At 43.2% G+C, this 16,879-nt stretch overlaps 1 protein-coding gene and 1 non-coding gene across 2 annotated transcripts; one reads left to right on the top strand and one right to left on the bottom strand.

The window, feature by feature from the left end:
- Window positions 1-229: 229 nt before the first annotated feature.
- LOC136137902 (U6 spliceosomal RNA) lies at window positions 230-334 on the bottom strand. Its single transcript, XR_010656762.1, has one exon. It is a non-coding gene; the product is annotated as a U6 spliceosomal RNA (small nuclear RNA).
- Window positions 335-11,884: 11,550 nt separating this feature from the next.
- Window positions 11,885-12,865, top strand: KCTD12 (potassium channel tetramerization domain containing 12). Its single transcript, XM_065896256.1, has one exon. The coding sequence runs from the start codon at window positions 11,885-11,887 to the stop codon at window positions 12,863-12,865; it is 981 nt and encodes a 326-aa protein (XP_065752328.1).
- Window positions 12,866-16,879: the final 4,014 nt, after the last annotated feature.

Genomic DNA, 16,879 nt, shown 5'->3' with positions numbered 1-16,879 from the left:
TGAAATTGCTGGGGTAAAGGGAATGCGTTTTTTTAAATTGAAGTGTAGTTGATTTACAATGTTGTGTTAGTTTCTGGTGGACAGCAAAGTGATTCAGATACACACACACACATATATTCTTTTCCATTATGGTTCATTACAGGATATTGAATATAGTTCCCTGTGTTATACAACAGGACCTTGTTGTTTATCTGTTTTATATGTAGTAATCTGTATCTGCTAATCCCCCTCAGACATGGAATGCTTCACGAATTTGCGTGTCATCTTTGTTCAGGGGCCATGCTAATCTTCTCTGTATTCTAATTTTTAGTATATGTGCTGCCGAAGTGAGCCCTAGAATTTATTTCTTAGAAAATTTTAAGTGTAAAGAAAAATTGAATAGAAAGTATAGGTCCCTGAAAATGGGAGACAAAGTTAGAAACAGCACCTGTTGTGCTCTGAAATTGTAGAATCTTAGAAATAGAAAGGAATAGAGATCACTTAGTACAGCTTCTTAACTCAAATCATGAATCCCTTCTCTGTTGCCTGTCTTTGGTGGGTCTATAGCTTAGATCTATGGTAGGAATGGGAAACCAGCTCTTGTTGAAGTGGCCTTTCCCATCAATGGGTGGCACTAGTTGTTCAAAAAGCTTTCCTTAAGCTAAACCTGAACTTTTCCTTTTAAGAACTTCTATCTGTAGGCTCTAGTTTCGCCCTTTCACTTTGTAAAGAATACAGCTGCCATGCTGCCTCTAATAGTACTCCCTTCTATGGTATTCTACTATATTCTAGGCTAAAAAAAAAACACACAAAAAAACCTCTTGACATTTTATATTTGTTATATGGTGGTTTTCAGGTTCCTCACAACCTTGCTTACACTCTATGAAAATACATTCATGGCTATTAAAGTAACTCTTTTTCTTTACTTATTGTTATTATCATTTGTGATAAGAACACTTAACATAAGACCTACCGTTGTAGCAAAATTTTAAGTATACAGTACAGTGTTGTGAACTATAGGCACTATGACGTGCTGTAGTTCTCTGGGACATATTCATCATTTCATCATTCTGTCAACTGAAATATTGTGTCATTTGACTAATACCTCCCTGTTCCTCTCTTCTCCCAGCCCCTGGCGACCATATTCTGCTCTCTGCTTCCTTGAGTTTGACTATTTTAGATTCCTTATATAAGTGATATTCTGTAGTATTTGTCCTTCTGTGTCTGGCTTATTTCGCTTAGCCTAGTGTCCTCCAGACTCATCCATGTTGTCCCCCAAATGGCATGATTTCCTTCTTTTTTTAAGGCCGAATAATATTCCATTGTATGTATATATACCACCTTTTCTTAATCTATTTATCTGTCGATGAATAGATTTAGGCAATTTATTTAGGCAATAAAAGCAAAAATAGACAAATGGGACTACATCAAAGTAAAAAACTATTGCACAGCAAAGGAAAGAGTCAACAAAATGAAAAGGCAACCAACAGAAATGGAGAACATATTTGCAAACCATATATCTGATAAGAGGTTAATATCCAAAATATATGAGGAACTCCTTTACCTCAAGAGCAGAAAAACAAGTAACCCAACTAAAAAATGGGCAAAGGAATTGAATAGATATTTCTACAAAGAAGACATCCAGATGGACAAGAAATATATGAAAAGGTGCTCAACATCACTAATCATTAGAGACATGCAAATCAAGAACACAATAAAGTAACTTTAAAGAGTACGATGTCTACAATAAAACATACATAAATACCAGATGTGGTTTTACTATCAGTAAATGTGTTTTTATTATTGCATGCTCAGCTTTTCTCTGAAACATGGGAGATTTGACTTGAATAATTTCTAAGGTCCTTTCCAACTTTTAAAAGCTATTGTATTTGGGTGTGTGTGCATGTGTGTGTTACAGCCATGCCATCTTATTGGCTTCTTGAACTTGCAGCTGATGCAGAGTCCCAGATAATTTTTCACATGAAGTTCTGCTAAGCTATATCTTAATCAGCTGCATAACTTTACATTTATCCTTATTATATCCTCTCTTGTTTGTTTCTCTTTGTTACTGAAACCCACGTGAATGATTGTCAGTTCCCTATTTGTTGGATTGGTTAGCCCACCAAGATCCATGTCATCTATAAATACTTTTTAGCATGATTCCCACATACGCACTTAACTTTTTATTTTGATTCATTTAGTTTTTGTTTGTTTGTTTGTGTTTTGAGGTACGCGGGCCTCTCACTGTTGTGGCCTCTCCCATTGCGGAGCACAGGCTCCGGACGCACAGGCTCAGCGGCCATGGCCCACGGGCCCAGCCGGTCCGCGGCATGTGGGATCTTCCCGGACCGGGGCACGAACCCACGTCCCCTGCATCGGCAGGCAGACTCTCAACCACTGCGCCACCAGGGAAGCCCGATTCATTTAGCTTTGATTAACTTAGTTGTTGATAAATTAAAAGTTCAGTAGAAAAGTGCTAAAACAAAATCTTATTTCTAGCTTTTCTCTTCAGTTTGCCATTGTTCCATTCATCAACAATCTTTGAATAGACCTGTCTTATCAACAATGTGTCCATCTAATTGAAACTATTATCTAGCTTACATTTCTCATTGTCCAAAAAGATATCATGAATGAGCTGGGAAATCCTTGCAAAAATATAATATACTGTGTCCACAGTATTACTACAGTTCATGAGATTAATAATGCTGTCCGAGAAGGGAAAGTATTTTGTTTGACCTGACTTACTCAGGGTGAGCTCATATTGTCTCCAGAAGGCAATTCTCGCTCGCTCTCTCTTTCTCTCCCTCTCTCTCTCCCCCCCCCTCTCTCAAAAGGTCAAAAACAGTCTATTTAATCATCCATTATGGAATTTTTATGGGGAGGAATGTTAAGTTTTCTTGTCTCTATTTTCTGGGAACCATCTTTTCTCTCTTCTTGGAAAGCAGAACATTTGATTGTCTCATTCATGAGTAGGAAAGGTCAACCCTTTGACATGCTGTTCATATAGATGGAAGACATAGAAAGATCTGTAGGGGGTGGGAAAAGTGATTTTCTGAGGGAATTTGGGCATTGTCAGTTTAGTTACAAAATGCTTCCTTCCTCTGTGATCGCTTCATGCTTTTTGAATAGAGGCATAATAAATGATACATAATAGATTAATAAATAATAGAGAATATCTTCATCAATGATTGAGCATTTATGTACCTTATGCAGTGTATCCAAAAAACCTAGTTTATCTCTACTCATGGTACTATAAATACAGTAGAGGGTCTCCTCCACTCCCAAACTAATAAAGCTGAGAGTGGAACTACTATAGTTCCTCTGTTAAAAACAGCTTGGACTCCACAAGTCTGTCTGAAACTTAATCCTAAGTACAGGGGGACTAAGAAGACTAAACCACAGATGCTCTTACACTAAACATGAGTATAGTATCAGTTTTTTATAGCTTATGAAGCTGTGGCTTCTTGCTGATGAACAGGCATCTTTCCTCAAAAGAAGCTCAGTTTCACTTCCAATAAAACACTGCTTGGAAATTATGATGGTTAATGTTATGTGTCAGCTTAGCTAGATTATGGTGCCCAGCTGTCTGGTCAAACACTAGTCTAGATGTTGCTGCAATGGTATTTTGAAGACACGATTAACACTTACAAATTAGTTAGCTTTAAGTGGATTATCCTTGATAATGCAGGTGGGCCTCATCCAGTCAACTGAAGGCCATAAGAACAAAAAACTGATGTTTCTCAGAGAAGAAGGAATTCCACGTCAACGTAGCGTAGAGATCCTGCCTGAGTTTCCATCTTCCCTGCCTGCCCTACAGATTTTAGACTTAAGACTGCAACTTCAACTCTTGCCTGAATTTGCAGCCAACTGGTTTGCCCTACAGACATCAGACTTACCAGCCTCCACAATTATGTGAGACAATTCTTTAAAATCAATCAACCTCTCTCTCTGTATATCTATCATTTCATAGATATAGATACAACTATATATACAGACATCTATCCTATTTGTTCTGTTTCTTTTTTTATTATTATTATTATTTTTTTTTTTTTGCGGTACGCGGGCCTCTCATTGTTGTGGCCTCTCCCATTGTGGAGCACAGGCTCCGGATGCACAGGCTCAGCGGCCATGGCTCACAGGCCCAGCCGCTCTGCGGCATGTGGGATCCTCCCGGACTGGGGCACGAACCCGCGTCCCCTGCATCGGCAGGCGGACTCCCAACCACTGCACCACCAGGGAAGCCCGGTTCTGCTTCTTTAGAGAATACTGAGTGACAAGGAAGGTAACTTCCCTCCCTATGATCTGCATATGTGACATGTGGAACTCCTGATGGCTCCTACCATTACTGGCCACTCACTTTGATATTTCATACTTTCTCATAAATCATGGACCATCCATGACTTCCAGGAAGATCAGGCACATAGCAGCCACTTCATAAATACTTGAAGGGATGTTGAATACAACATAAGGAGGAACTAAACGTCCCCTGCGCTGTTGATATTTCTTCCAGTAATATCTGCCACAGTGATGCAGTCTGCATTTGTGTCTTCCTCCTGTGCCTCCTCACAGCCTGGGAGATATGGGGAACCACCACAGTTGCCCTTGGGGATGGCATTCTTGCTGCTCTGCCCTCTTTAGTCTTGGATCTTCATCAGTTCCTGAAGGAAGTCACTCTCTTAGGATTCTGAGGACATCTGGAGTTTCTTAGGCCCCTCCTTACAAGGACCTCTGCCCATTTCTACCTAGACTTTCTCTCCCAGGTGTTGCCAATGGCAGGCTGAGTTTTTAGTTAGAGATAAAACTAAGCTATGTTAGTAACTGTCACTTGAGATGCAAAGACTAGGATGAGAAATAAGCTCTGAAATGGAGAGTCCCAAGCTATCTAGATTTTGATTACATCTTCCAACCAAAGAGCAAATTTGTGAGAAATGACTGACTCCTGGGAAGAGTGAGGAACTGCAGATGAAATGCTATTGACCCTGGTCCACTAAAGATACTACTGAAGAGATGTCATCCAAGAAAAAGAAATAAAGCTTGGAGGAGAGCAAGGAAAGCACACTCAACAAGAAACTGTTTGGGTTACAGAAGTCAATGGAAACGGGGGAGTGGGAGGGTAGAGGCAGAAACTTATGTTTATGATGTGTCCGTTATGTGCTGGACAGTGTGAAATGAAATGCTTTATATCATCTCATTTAACTTCACAGGAGTCTGGTGAAACAGGTGTTTTTGCTCCATTATAAGATAAAGATCTAAAGTTCAGAATATTTAAATAACTTCACCCAGTATCTCAGATTTTAAGTAACAAGGCCAGAAGAAGAACGTAGGTTCATCCAACTCCAATGTGTATGATTTACTCATCTATACTTTACTGTAAGAAAAGAAACCTATTTTCTAAAAACAAATCCTATTACGTAATATAAATTTAAAGTTTAGCACAGTTTGAGGCCATTTCCCTACTGTGAAATATTATGCATATTTCTGGAAAGCAAACTGGGGAAAGGTGTTTTCCCCCCCCTTAATTATATCAAACAAATGATCTTACAATTACATAAGTAGTTGCCCATTATGTGAAAATGTTTATATACATAGTTACATATGTACACACAGTGAAATATGCAGACTTTCTGGAACCACATATTAAAATCTTTGAAGTTGAATCAGCCTTTCTTCTTTCTGAGTAACCTAAACTCAATGCCATTCAGCTGATTAGGGAATTCCAGGGATGAGATCTTTAAATAAAACCCAATGTCAAAAGGTGATAGTCTAGTCTTTACTGATTGTCTGACAATCATTACTTTAGTTTCACACTCATGAAAACTGGCTTTGTCCTAATTATTCTCAGGCATGTGGGTGTGTCCTGCAGTGTGGTGCCCTGTATTACAGCCTTGTAAAAAGCGATCAACCCAAAATTTGGCATAGGTGTAAATTAATGAAATAATATTCTTGTGTAAACTAGCCCTGAAGAAAATTCCTGAACAGATATGCCAAAAGTGGTGGGTGATTCTGACATCTCTCAAATAAGCCTAGAGTCCCCAAGGTGATTATTCTGAGTGCCAGCCCTCATTGGGGGCATTAATGGAGCAGATTTGATAGGGCTGCTAAGGAGTTTGAAGAGCACTGAATGAGGAGTCAGGAAGCATCCATTTGCATCCCAGCACTGCATCCCAGCTACCTGAAAGGCACCATTTGCATTCTGGTGCTACCTGAGAGGCAATGTCAGTCACTAACCTTTCTGAGATTCTTTCTTCATTTGTGACACTGTTGAATAACATCCTCCAAAGTTGTGATCATCAAGTGAACCTGACAATGTGAAAGCCCTCGAAACAGTGAAGCACTAGAATACAATGTGATAACTCATTTATAATTAACCTCTAGGTTTAATATCACAATTTGAAACCAAAACCCTCAGATTCACATGAAACATCAGTGATGTTAATAATTAGCCTCTGTCAGAAATTCCAGAATCACCCATGTGCATGAGGGCCAGTTATTTTTGTGCTCAGTGTGACATCTAAGGCCAGAGTAGAATACATTTGTTCAATTTTACAAGCTCCAGAAGACCAGTAGATACTACTTGCTTTTGAATACTAGAACCTAGGTCTCAACAGTTTCCATGGACTCACTTTATCCTAGTCCACAGTAAATGAGATCAGAATAAAACTGAGTAAACATACCACAAACCTGGTGCTTTGTAAACCATCATGGTATTTTAGAGAGCCAGAAGTAAAATCATATATTTATTGTGTGTAGGACTCGGGTGAAGAGTAGGACAACAATGTGTCCATTCTGTCTGTGGGCTTAGTATGTCCTTGGAGATTCTAAGGAGGCAGGATTGTGCCATCGATAGAAGGAGAAATGAGAGCCAAGGATTTAACTCCTTCCTAATCCTAATTCTTTCACAGTAGCTACTTTGAGTTTCTGGTTGCCAGTCCTGTAGATCATAAGTCCATGGACGTTAGAACACCATTCTTGTGCTTAGCAGGGCTAAATGGCTGCATTATCTTGGTCCCATTACCTAACCTCTCTTTGCCTTGGGCTCATCATCTGTAAAGTGGGGGAAATCATAGAACCTATTTCTTTCCTACATATAAAGCATTCATAGAAGTGTTTTTATATACATAGTTACACACACACACACACAGTATTTAAAAGCACAAATTTTAAAGTTAGACCGCCTGGGTTCAAATCCCAGCTCCACCACTCATTTGCTCTTCTAAAAATCAGGTAATAACAGTACCAACCCCATGGAGTTATCGTGAAGATTAAACGTGCTAATACTCGTATAGTTCTATTAACTGGGCTGGCACATAGTAAGTGCTATATAAACGCTTGCTATCATATTATTACCTGTTTCCTGGAAAAGCTTCAGATACTGTTTATAAGGATATGGAAATAAAAATTTCCAACATTATTAATTTTTGTTTCTCTGGTTCTCTTAGGTATAAAAATCATATAATAGTGATGTTGGAATTTACTTTCTAGACCTAGTATTTTGGCAATGTCCCTCACATAACATTTTCACTCTTTTTTAAAGATTAGTTATTGGCATATCTTTTACCAGATCTTCATTAAGATCATTTTATCCCCTGGTTCATTTAAGCTTAATGTTATTTAATCTCTCTGTATCTAATTCTTTTCTCCCCCTGAATGCAAAAAGTCAATGATTTTTAAAGCCTGCATACAGATAAGATGCACACATATTGCGAGGATGATGAATGAGCTAAACACTTGTTTGGGACAATTTCTGATTCTGTCTCTTCTCCCCTTTCCTCACAGCATTCATTTTAATGTTTCTGCCATTCATTTATTCATTCAGTATTTACTGAGGAGACTTGTCAAGCATGATAGACAGTAGAAAATACTGATTCTGACACTTGAATGGTGTTTTACAGCTTACAGACCGTTTTCACATATATTAAATTTATTCAATCCTCAGAGGCACTCACTTCATTTCACCCCAGTTCTTCCCCCCCTTTTAACTTTATATTTCTCGTAATCTTCCTCATTTCTTTCTTAAATCTTTGGTGTTCAGAATACTTACTACGTGCAGTGGAGGTAGGGTGGGAAGCTGATTGGAAGGCAATAGGTGGGGGAAGAGACACAAATCAGATGAGAATGTAGGTCCAGAGATGTTTCCAATACCCTACGCTTTAGGATAAAAGGACAGCTGTCTGTTATGTAGGAAAGTACATACACAGTCACTTGAAAAGAAACAATGACCATCAACGTATCCATCACTAGAAGCTGGATTGAGATGAGACACAGAGCTAGTGGCTTCCCAAATCCTCCCTTATCCTCTGACAATGAAGCATATTTAACCTATTGAAGAAGCTAGAGAGTTATGGCCCCTCCCTTCCTCTATAAACACTCAGGCCTTTAAGTCCCAGCATTAAAGTTCCCTATTTTATTTCCTCTTGAATTTCATGACACTATCCAGTAGGCAGGAAATAGAACATACAAAATTAAGCAGAAAATTATTCCTTCAGTCTTACATCACCTGTTTCATTCATTATTATTCCTCTCACGCACAACTGAGACTTCTGTAAGGAAATCCTGATGGCTTCCTGCAGTAGACCAGCCTATGGAGGGTGAATATGTTAAGTGATGGAGAATGAAGGTAGTGTCTAGGCCTGCAGTATGGCTCACATTTGAGCTTGTGCTGATCTCTTCAAGGGCACTCTGGAGATACAAGCAGATGATACAATAGACAAACTTCTACTGTGAGATGTACCAAAATCATTCCTAACCCAGACTCCTTTCACTTGCTTTGCCCTCTGCCTGGAATGTTCTTCCTCCAGAACGTCTCATGGCTTTCTTGCTTATTATTCAGCTCAAATGCCACTTTCGTGGAGAGGCTCCCAGCCAGTCTATATAAACTAGTATCCCTGTACTCAGTCCCTCTGTCTCATTTCATAATTTTATTTTCTTCATGGCATTTATCTCTACCTGAAGTAGATTTACTCATCTATATATTTATTATCTGTCTCCCTCACAAGCCTGGAAGCTCCAAGAAAGCAGAGATTATTTTTTTTTAACATGTTGCCTAGAACATATAGTAGTAGACCTTTAATAAATATTGGTGGAATAAACAAGTGGGAAACAGATATTTATCCAATGTCTATTATATGACAGTTCTGTTCTAGGCACTGGGGATGTGGTGATGAATCAAGCAAACCCAAATCTATGCTCTCTTGGACTTTATATTCTAATGCAGGGAAACAAACAGTAAACAATTAAAGCAGGGAAATGGATGCTGCTTGGGCGGAGCTGTGCTATATTAAATAGGGTGATCAAGGGAAGGTCTTGCTGCAGAGGCCTGAAGAAGGTGAGAAGGGAGACACCTGAACAAGATGAGGAAGATAAGAGGGGGAGGGGAAGTGAGTCTTTCAGCACAGGGAGCAGGGAGTGCAAAGGCCCTGAGCAAACAGTAGGGAGTGGGGGTAATGTGGTTAAAGCATGGAGCTCCTGGGAGAGTGGCAGGGGACGGGTCTGAGAGGTTCCGGTGGGACAGCTCCAATCTTGTAGAGTATTGTAAGCAATGAAAGTACTTTGGTTTTTACTTTTGGTGAGATGGGAAGCCAGTGAGGGGCTTTGGTCACAGTGACATGATCTGACTTAGGTTATAATAGGATCTCTCTTTTCGTTCTGGTGATAAAAGACTAGGAGGCAAAGGTGGAAGCAGTTAGGAGGCCAATGCAAGAGGTGATGGGTGGCTTGGTCCCGGGTGATGGCAGGGAGGTGGTGAAACATGTTAATAGCCTGGAAGAATTCTGAAGGCAGAACTGACAGGATTTGCTGATATGATGAACAAAGTAATGATACAAAAATATGTATGGAATTGATATGAAAAAGGCTTTTCTTGGATTTACAGAAAAAGAGACTGGTTTCTTTAGGGCTTTGACACCGATATTACAAGTAGTAGCCCAGCTGCCTAGAAATTCAGCTTTGGAACTTGGAACTTTTGTGTCAGCTATTGTTTATACCAAAGAACAAACAAAAAAAGAGTGGTCAAATATATTCAGTATCACAGTCTGTACTTGCAGTTAAGTGAGCTGGTCTCACTAGATCTTATTTCAGTACACTGACATGGATGACTGTTCAGCAGACATAAACATTTCAAAGTACCAATGACACACATCCACGAGGAGACTGTAAAGCTCATGGGGTAGTTACACAAAAGGTGAAACATTATTATCAAGAACAAAGATCTCGCCTGATTTATACTGATTGACAGTCTGTACTTCAAACCGATCTGATAACTGCTCAGACTTCTGACCCTTGCCTACCGGGCTACACGGAAAGCTCTGTGGAGCCTATTCCGTCTTACATTGTTTTTCTACCCGGCGCGGCCGAATGAATAGCTGGTGCACAACAAATAACCATTGACTTGATGATTGCTAAACATTCTTCACTACCCTCTCTTCAACGTATCCATCAGGAAGCTATTTACCAAAGTCAGAGATTAGATAATCACTCACAGACGCGTAATGTCAGAATGTGTTGGGCGTTAGGGCACGTGGAAGGGGCCGTCCGAAGCCCCACCCACCTGGGAAGTCAGGGAAGCTTTCGCGGCGGCGGAGACCTGGGTGCTGCATTGTGAAGGGCGAATACGAGTGCGAAGGAAGAGGACCGGAAGGGATCTAGAGCGGGCCTTCAAGTGTACAAAGACCCTGAGGCTAGAGGGTACTCGGAAAGGGCTGAACAGAGTGACCCAGGCCCGCGGGAGAGCGGGTGCGCCTGGACCTTTGGGAGGATAAAGACGCAGGGTTTGAAAGGTAGGTTTTCTAAATTATATTTGATCTTCAAACCCTCCGAGTTCCACAGCGCGATTCACCCGGGGCTGATAGGGCCGCGGACACGTAGCTTTTTCCCTTAGGCCTCACAGTACATGCCCCTTCAGCTTGGCCAAAAAGCGGGGGTGGGGGAAGGTCGCGTCCGCCACCGGGAGGGGAACACGCCCCGAAGTCACTCCTTGAACTCACCCAAGTTCCCCTTTTGCCATTTCCTCCTATTTTGAGGTCTCCCAACTAATGAGTTTGCCATTTTACCCAGAAAATAAACTATGGGAGAGCGTTCTACAGCAGGATACCGAGGTTAGCTTTTTGTTTCTAGGGTCTTTACGAGGCTACTCGTACGCGCGAACAAAATCTAGCTGCCTCCAGGCCGGGGCGGCCCCACCGCCTCTCCAGATTTTTTGGGCTCTCTCTAGAACTTTCAGCAACGAGACGAGCCGCGTGTTTAAAGCGGCTGGTCTTCGGGGGCAGCCAGGCCCTTCCACTCCCCGGGTGGGGGGAGCCGGAAAGTTCACGTGCTCCTTCCACAGTCTCCGGCTGCAGTTAGGAGGAGAGGAGGCGCAGTGACTGCCCCTCCAAAGAAGGTTCGTCTTCCGAAGCGGCCGAGCCCAGGTTCTGTCCGCTTTGGAAGAGGAAGAAAGTTGGGCAGGAGCGGGAAGGGGCTAGAGCGCCGGGCGAGGAGGCGGTAGGGAAGTCGGGGTGTCCCGGCGGCGCGCGAGCCGGGGTGGAGCCAGCAGCGGGCCGCGGCGTCAGCGTTTCAGATGCAAATCGATTCCCCGCCCCACCACCCCCTCCCGCCCTGGGAGCGAGGCTCCGCCGCTCCGCAGCCGCCCCCGCCTTCTGCGCGCCGCGGCGCCGGGCTCTACTTAAGCAGCGCGCTGGTCGCCACCCGGCACTCCCCTGAAGCGCGCGGGCGAGGCGGGAGGAGTGCAGCGGGGCTCGCGGGGGCGCACAGAGGCGCGCTCGCATCGTGCGCTCGGCTCCGCGCGGCTCTCGGTAGCAGCGGCGGGCCGGGGCGCAGGGCTGAACGAGCGTCCGAGAAAGGCGGCGGCGGCTGATCCGGCGCGCGGCCCGGCTCTCGGCCACTGCCCTAGCCCGGCCACCTCTTGGCCATGGCTCTGGCGGACAGCACTCGTGGACTACCCAACGGGGGTGGTGGCGGCGGCAGCGGCTCCTCGTCGTCCTCGGCTGAGCCGCCGCTCTTTCCCGACATCGTGGAGCTGAACGTGGGGGGCCAGGTGTATGTGACCCGGCGCTGCACGGTGGTGTCGGTTCCCGACTCGTTGCTCTGGCGCATGTTCACGCAGCAGCAGCCGCAGGAGCTGGCCCGGGACAGCAAAGGCCGCTTCTTTCTAGACCGAGACGGCTTCCTCTTCCGCTACATCTTGGATTACCTGCGGGACTTGCAGCTCGTGCTGCCTGACTACTTCCCCGAGCGCAGCCGGCTGCAGCGCGAGGCCGAGTACTTCGAGCTGCCGGAGCTCGTGCGCCGCCTCGGGGAGCCCCAGCAGCCCGGCCCCGGGCCGCCGCCGCCGCACTCGCGGCGCGGGGTGCAGAAGGAGGGCTCGCTGGGCGACGAGCTGCTGCCGCTCGGCTACGCGGAGCCTGAGCAGCAGGAGGGCGCCTCGGCTGGGGCGCCGTCGCCCACCCTGGAGGTGGCTAGCCGCAGCCCGTCGGGGGGCGCGGCCGGCCCGCTGCTCACGCCGTCCCAGTCGTTGGACGGCAGCCGACGTTCGGGCTACATCACCATCGGCTACCGCGGCTCCTACACCATCGGGCGGGACGCGCAGGCGGACGCCAAGTTCCGGCGAGTGGCGCGCATCACCGTGTGCGGCAAGACATCGCTGGCCAAGGAGGTGTTCGGGGACACCCTGAACGAGAGCCGGGACCCCGACCGGCCTCCGGAGCGCTACACCTCGCGCTATTACCTCAAGTTCAACTTCCTGGAGCAGGCCTTCGACAAGCTGTCCGAGTCGGGCTTCCACATGGTGGCGTGCAGTTCCACGGGCACTTGCGCCTTCGCCAGCAGCACCGATCAGAACGAGGACAAGATCTGGACCAGCTACACCGAGTACGTCTTCTGCAGGGAGTGAACTCCCCACACCCTCTTGCGACTCCAGCGCGCCCATTCCCTCTGCTTCTTGCCGGGGAGAGGGCTATAGATTTCCCCTCCCACCCCACGTTCTCCCATTCCCCTGTTCCCCACCTGCGGTAGACCCACTGACCCCTCACTTTAGTACCTGCAGCCACAGATCCTCTCGGCTTCTTCGTCTTCTCTGGACCCCACTAAAAGAGAGCGCCCAGACGTACCTCTCCACCCCATGCTTCCTCTGCCCCCCGGCCTCAAACCACCCCTCCCCCGGATTGTCCTTCAGTCTGGATGTAGTGGGGCAGTGTGGCTACAAAGTCACCTAGTACCTGGGAATGACTGAATTGTTCCGAACCTAACTGGACCCTGTCCAGTGTATAGAAGATTCCTTGAAATCTTCTCAAGCCCTGATGACTCATTCGCGGTTTAAGAGAGAGAATCGGTAGCAGTGTGTGGGAATAGTTTTGAAAGGTCATTTATTGCGTAGTCTTTTGACCCTCTTTAAAGGTGAAGTTTTAGAAGGCTGATTGGAAGACTCCAGAGCTGGAATTAGGATCCCGCGGAGGCCGTTCGGGGACTATAAATGAATAAAGTTTTGAAAAGTTACAGGTAGAAGTAGGAGAAGAATATGGTGATGGCATAATGAAGGAGCGTTTGGTTTCTGTGCAGATTTAAAGGTCTTCGCCTGTGGTTTAAACTTGTAGAAAGTTCCGCTCCTGCCTGAAGAGGCACCCTTTCTCCTGGGCTCACCGCCAGAAGCCCTTGGTTCGACTGCTTGACATGGCACCCGTTACTGGCAAGAGGGGGAAAGAGAGAATGACAGCTCAGGTCGCCGAGCATTGCGGGAGGTCACCTGGCTGTGACTGTAAACGGAGCTGGGTAGTAATGCACGTCGTGGGTATTAAGAAAACCTGTATTATTGCAGTGACTGTCAGTAGGACCTTAGCTCTTAAGCCTTGGGGGGTGGGGTGGGTAGGGAGGAAGGAGGGTAGGAGGGGTGGGAAGGGAGGAGCGGATATACTCATTTATTATTTGAAAGTTGGAAGTTTGTACCGTCCGTCTGAGTACATGCACATTAACAAAATAGCACACGAAAACATGCAAAGCATTTTGTAAAGGTGAATCACAGATCTCCTCTCACCTGGCAGTTTATTGAACTAACTGTTTTGCTGATACTTATATAACCTAACCAAAGAGTTACCCAGTAGGGTTTTAGTTTTTGAACTTTATTTTCTTGTTGATTATAAGTCCTGATTTTAAAATCTATTTCCTTGAACAAAATATGTTGATTTAGGTTACTTAGACTTAAGTTCTCTTATTAAAAATCCTAACTGTCTGCAAGCCCAGCCAATGTTGACTTCTGGGCAAACCTGAAAAATGCCACTTTGATGCAGGTTGTTTGAAGTTAAGATGGAATCTTTTCGAATGACAGAGCTGCAGAGAATAGAATCGCCAAGGGCTGCCATCTGTAGACAGCTGTAAAGTGGAATATTTTTAAATGAAGGCAAATAAGTACTTAAAAGTGAGCTGAGCAATAAAATTGTGTTCCACGTAAATGCAACTGAAACAGAAGGAGACCTGGTTGCCTTATACTTATACCTTTACACTAACATGGAATAAATCCCCACTGTATATCGTATCTACACTGTAAGTGAAGGGAAATGAATCTTTGTCTTTCATGCTGTGAGGCTCCTTTGGATATTCTGTGATGATGGAGAAGCCTGTCCTTTTTCATTTGTTTCAGCATCATTCTCTTGAAGTAGGTTTTTAAAAGATTTTGTAAGAGTCGTTTTCAGTGTTTAGCGCTATTTTTTCTTCTTTTTAAAAATGAATCTTGTACTGTATCTTACTATATGTCCATAACAGATGTTAAGAATTGGAACAGTTTTATTCTTAGACTCACGTGATCCAATCTGTATATACCATATATAAACATTTTACATGAATCACTTAGTTTTTTAATTAATTTACTAATGCTATAAGCGTTCCTGTCTTTACCCCCAGTAACTTGCTTCAGATGGTGTATATACTAAAGCAACATGTTTCAATGAGTTTCTTATATCCTTGTCTATGGGGAAATTGGGTTAGGAAAAAAATACTTAAAGCTGAGTTTGCTCCATACGTTTTGCTTGGATATTAGTTGTATACTAATATGTCGATTAACTGTCTACATAAACCACGGTACCTGTATTTTTAATCCACCAATTCTTTTTTTTTTTTTTTTTTAATTGGGGAAGAGAAAGATTTGAGGTCTTTTGTTGGAGGTGCCTGTTTAGAAAAGTAAAGTTAGCGTTACAATTACAAAGACCGTAATTGTAAGGGAAGCAGAAACATTCAGGAAGTCACATTTGCTTATGTGTTGGGTGTATTCTCGGGCTAGGTAACACATCAGAACTTACCCCTGTTTCAAGCCTGAAATGATTTGGGAATGTCACTCACTGGCCAAAAGTAAGTGTCACAGAGATTTCTGCACCCTATGTGGTATTCTGTTAGATTGTACAACAAAAAGCACATAATTGAGAACATCTTGGGACAGATCAAAGCCACTGACGTATGGCAAGACTCAGAGATTTCTGATTTGCCTTGTTAAATCTGCTCAGCTCCAGGAGTCACGGGAAATTGCTCAAGTTTTGTCTCTGCCACCCATGTCTTAAAAGTTTTATCTTGTAAGACTTTGAGTTGAACTGTTTCACAGCTTTGTGCACGCACGTCTCACTCCTCCACACATCCTTGCTGCCCCGCAGTACTCCCTAACCCCTTTCATTATCTGAAGGACTGGGAATTGGATGGTTAGAGATGGTAAACCAACCTTTCTTCTATGATGACTATCCCCTCTAAAGTTGGAAGTTGATACATGACAAATTCTACCTTAGCCCAAAGTACAGGCTGGGTAGGAAACTCATTTTTACATTGGGTGGATACTATAACTGAGATAAGATGACTTGGCCTCTACACTTTTGGGTCCCTTATTCACCGTGTGTTCTGAGCCACAGAAGGACCCTTAGTGGTCTACAAAGTGGGCTGGAGTGTTGGTTGTCATCTGTGAGCTTGGATGAGATATTGAGCGTCCATTTGAGTAAGCTCTCCAAAGACATTCAGTAACCTGGGAGGGTGTCATAAATTATTCAGAAATTATGACTGCATTACTCTGACTCAGTGTAGCATGCATTTACATATGTAATGGCTCTAATTACCATTTGGTTCATAAATACAACTGAGTGACATTAGATTTTAATAACAAATTTACCTTTTTAAAAAAGAATGGTTGACAGTGGTGGTTAAAAAACAGGTACCATGTTCAGTGCTTTTGCACCAAGTGTTTGACATATTGTCTGTTTTTTAAAACATGTAGACTATGAACCGTGTTCATTTTAGTTTTTCAAATTACGTGTTGTGGAAAATATTCCTTGAATGTGTGGGACTTAAATATTTTCCCTTTCAGTATGATTTTTATTCTTGTGTTCTATTTGGTTTTTGCATTGATAGCAAAGTGATAATTTATAATACTAGACAAAATTGTCTTCTCTTTCAAACCAGATCCATATATATATGGAGCCTGTTGCTTTTCTGGGGAAATGCATAATCTGTGAGTTCTCAGACAAAATAGGCAACTGGCATGCTCATAACATATTCCAATTTTTATTGGAATTTTCCGTGGAATGTTATTATTACATTAAAGCCATGTAAGGTGAGGCTTTGATAATTTTTTACTTTTTAAATTATGGTAAATTCTAATCTAATGTTCAAAAACATTTTTGTACTCCACATGAAAAGTGATAGATGATAGTGCAGGCATTTAGAACAGTATTGACTGGAGGCATTGAATTCCTTAAGAATTTCTTTTATAATCTAAATCATAAATACTTTACTCAGTTGACTTAAATTTCTAAAATTGTAAACTGAATATTTTTATTGTAAACCTACCAGAGTAAATCCTTTGGAATTTTTTTCTGTTTTTCCTTATTATAACTCATTTAAAAGCTGAATTAGTTTTCTTAGATGACCTAAATCTATCTCT

Source organism: Phocoena phocoena, chromosome 18 (assembly GCF_963924675.1).
Source record: "Phocoena phocoena chromosome 18, mPhoPho1.1, whole genome shotgun sequence".
NCBI classification, from domain to species: domain Eukaryota; kingdom Metazoa; phylum Chordata; class Mammalia; order Artiodactyla; family Phocoenidae; genus Phocoena; species Phocoena phocoena.
The sequence above is the reverse complement of the archived record's forward strand: the minus strand, read 5'-3'. Positions and strand labels throughout refer to the sequence as shown.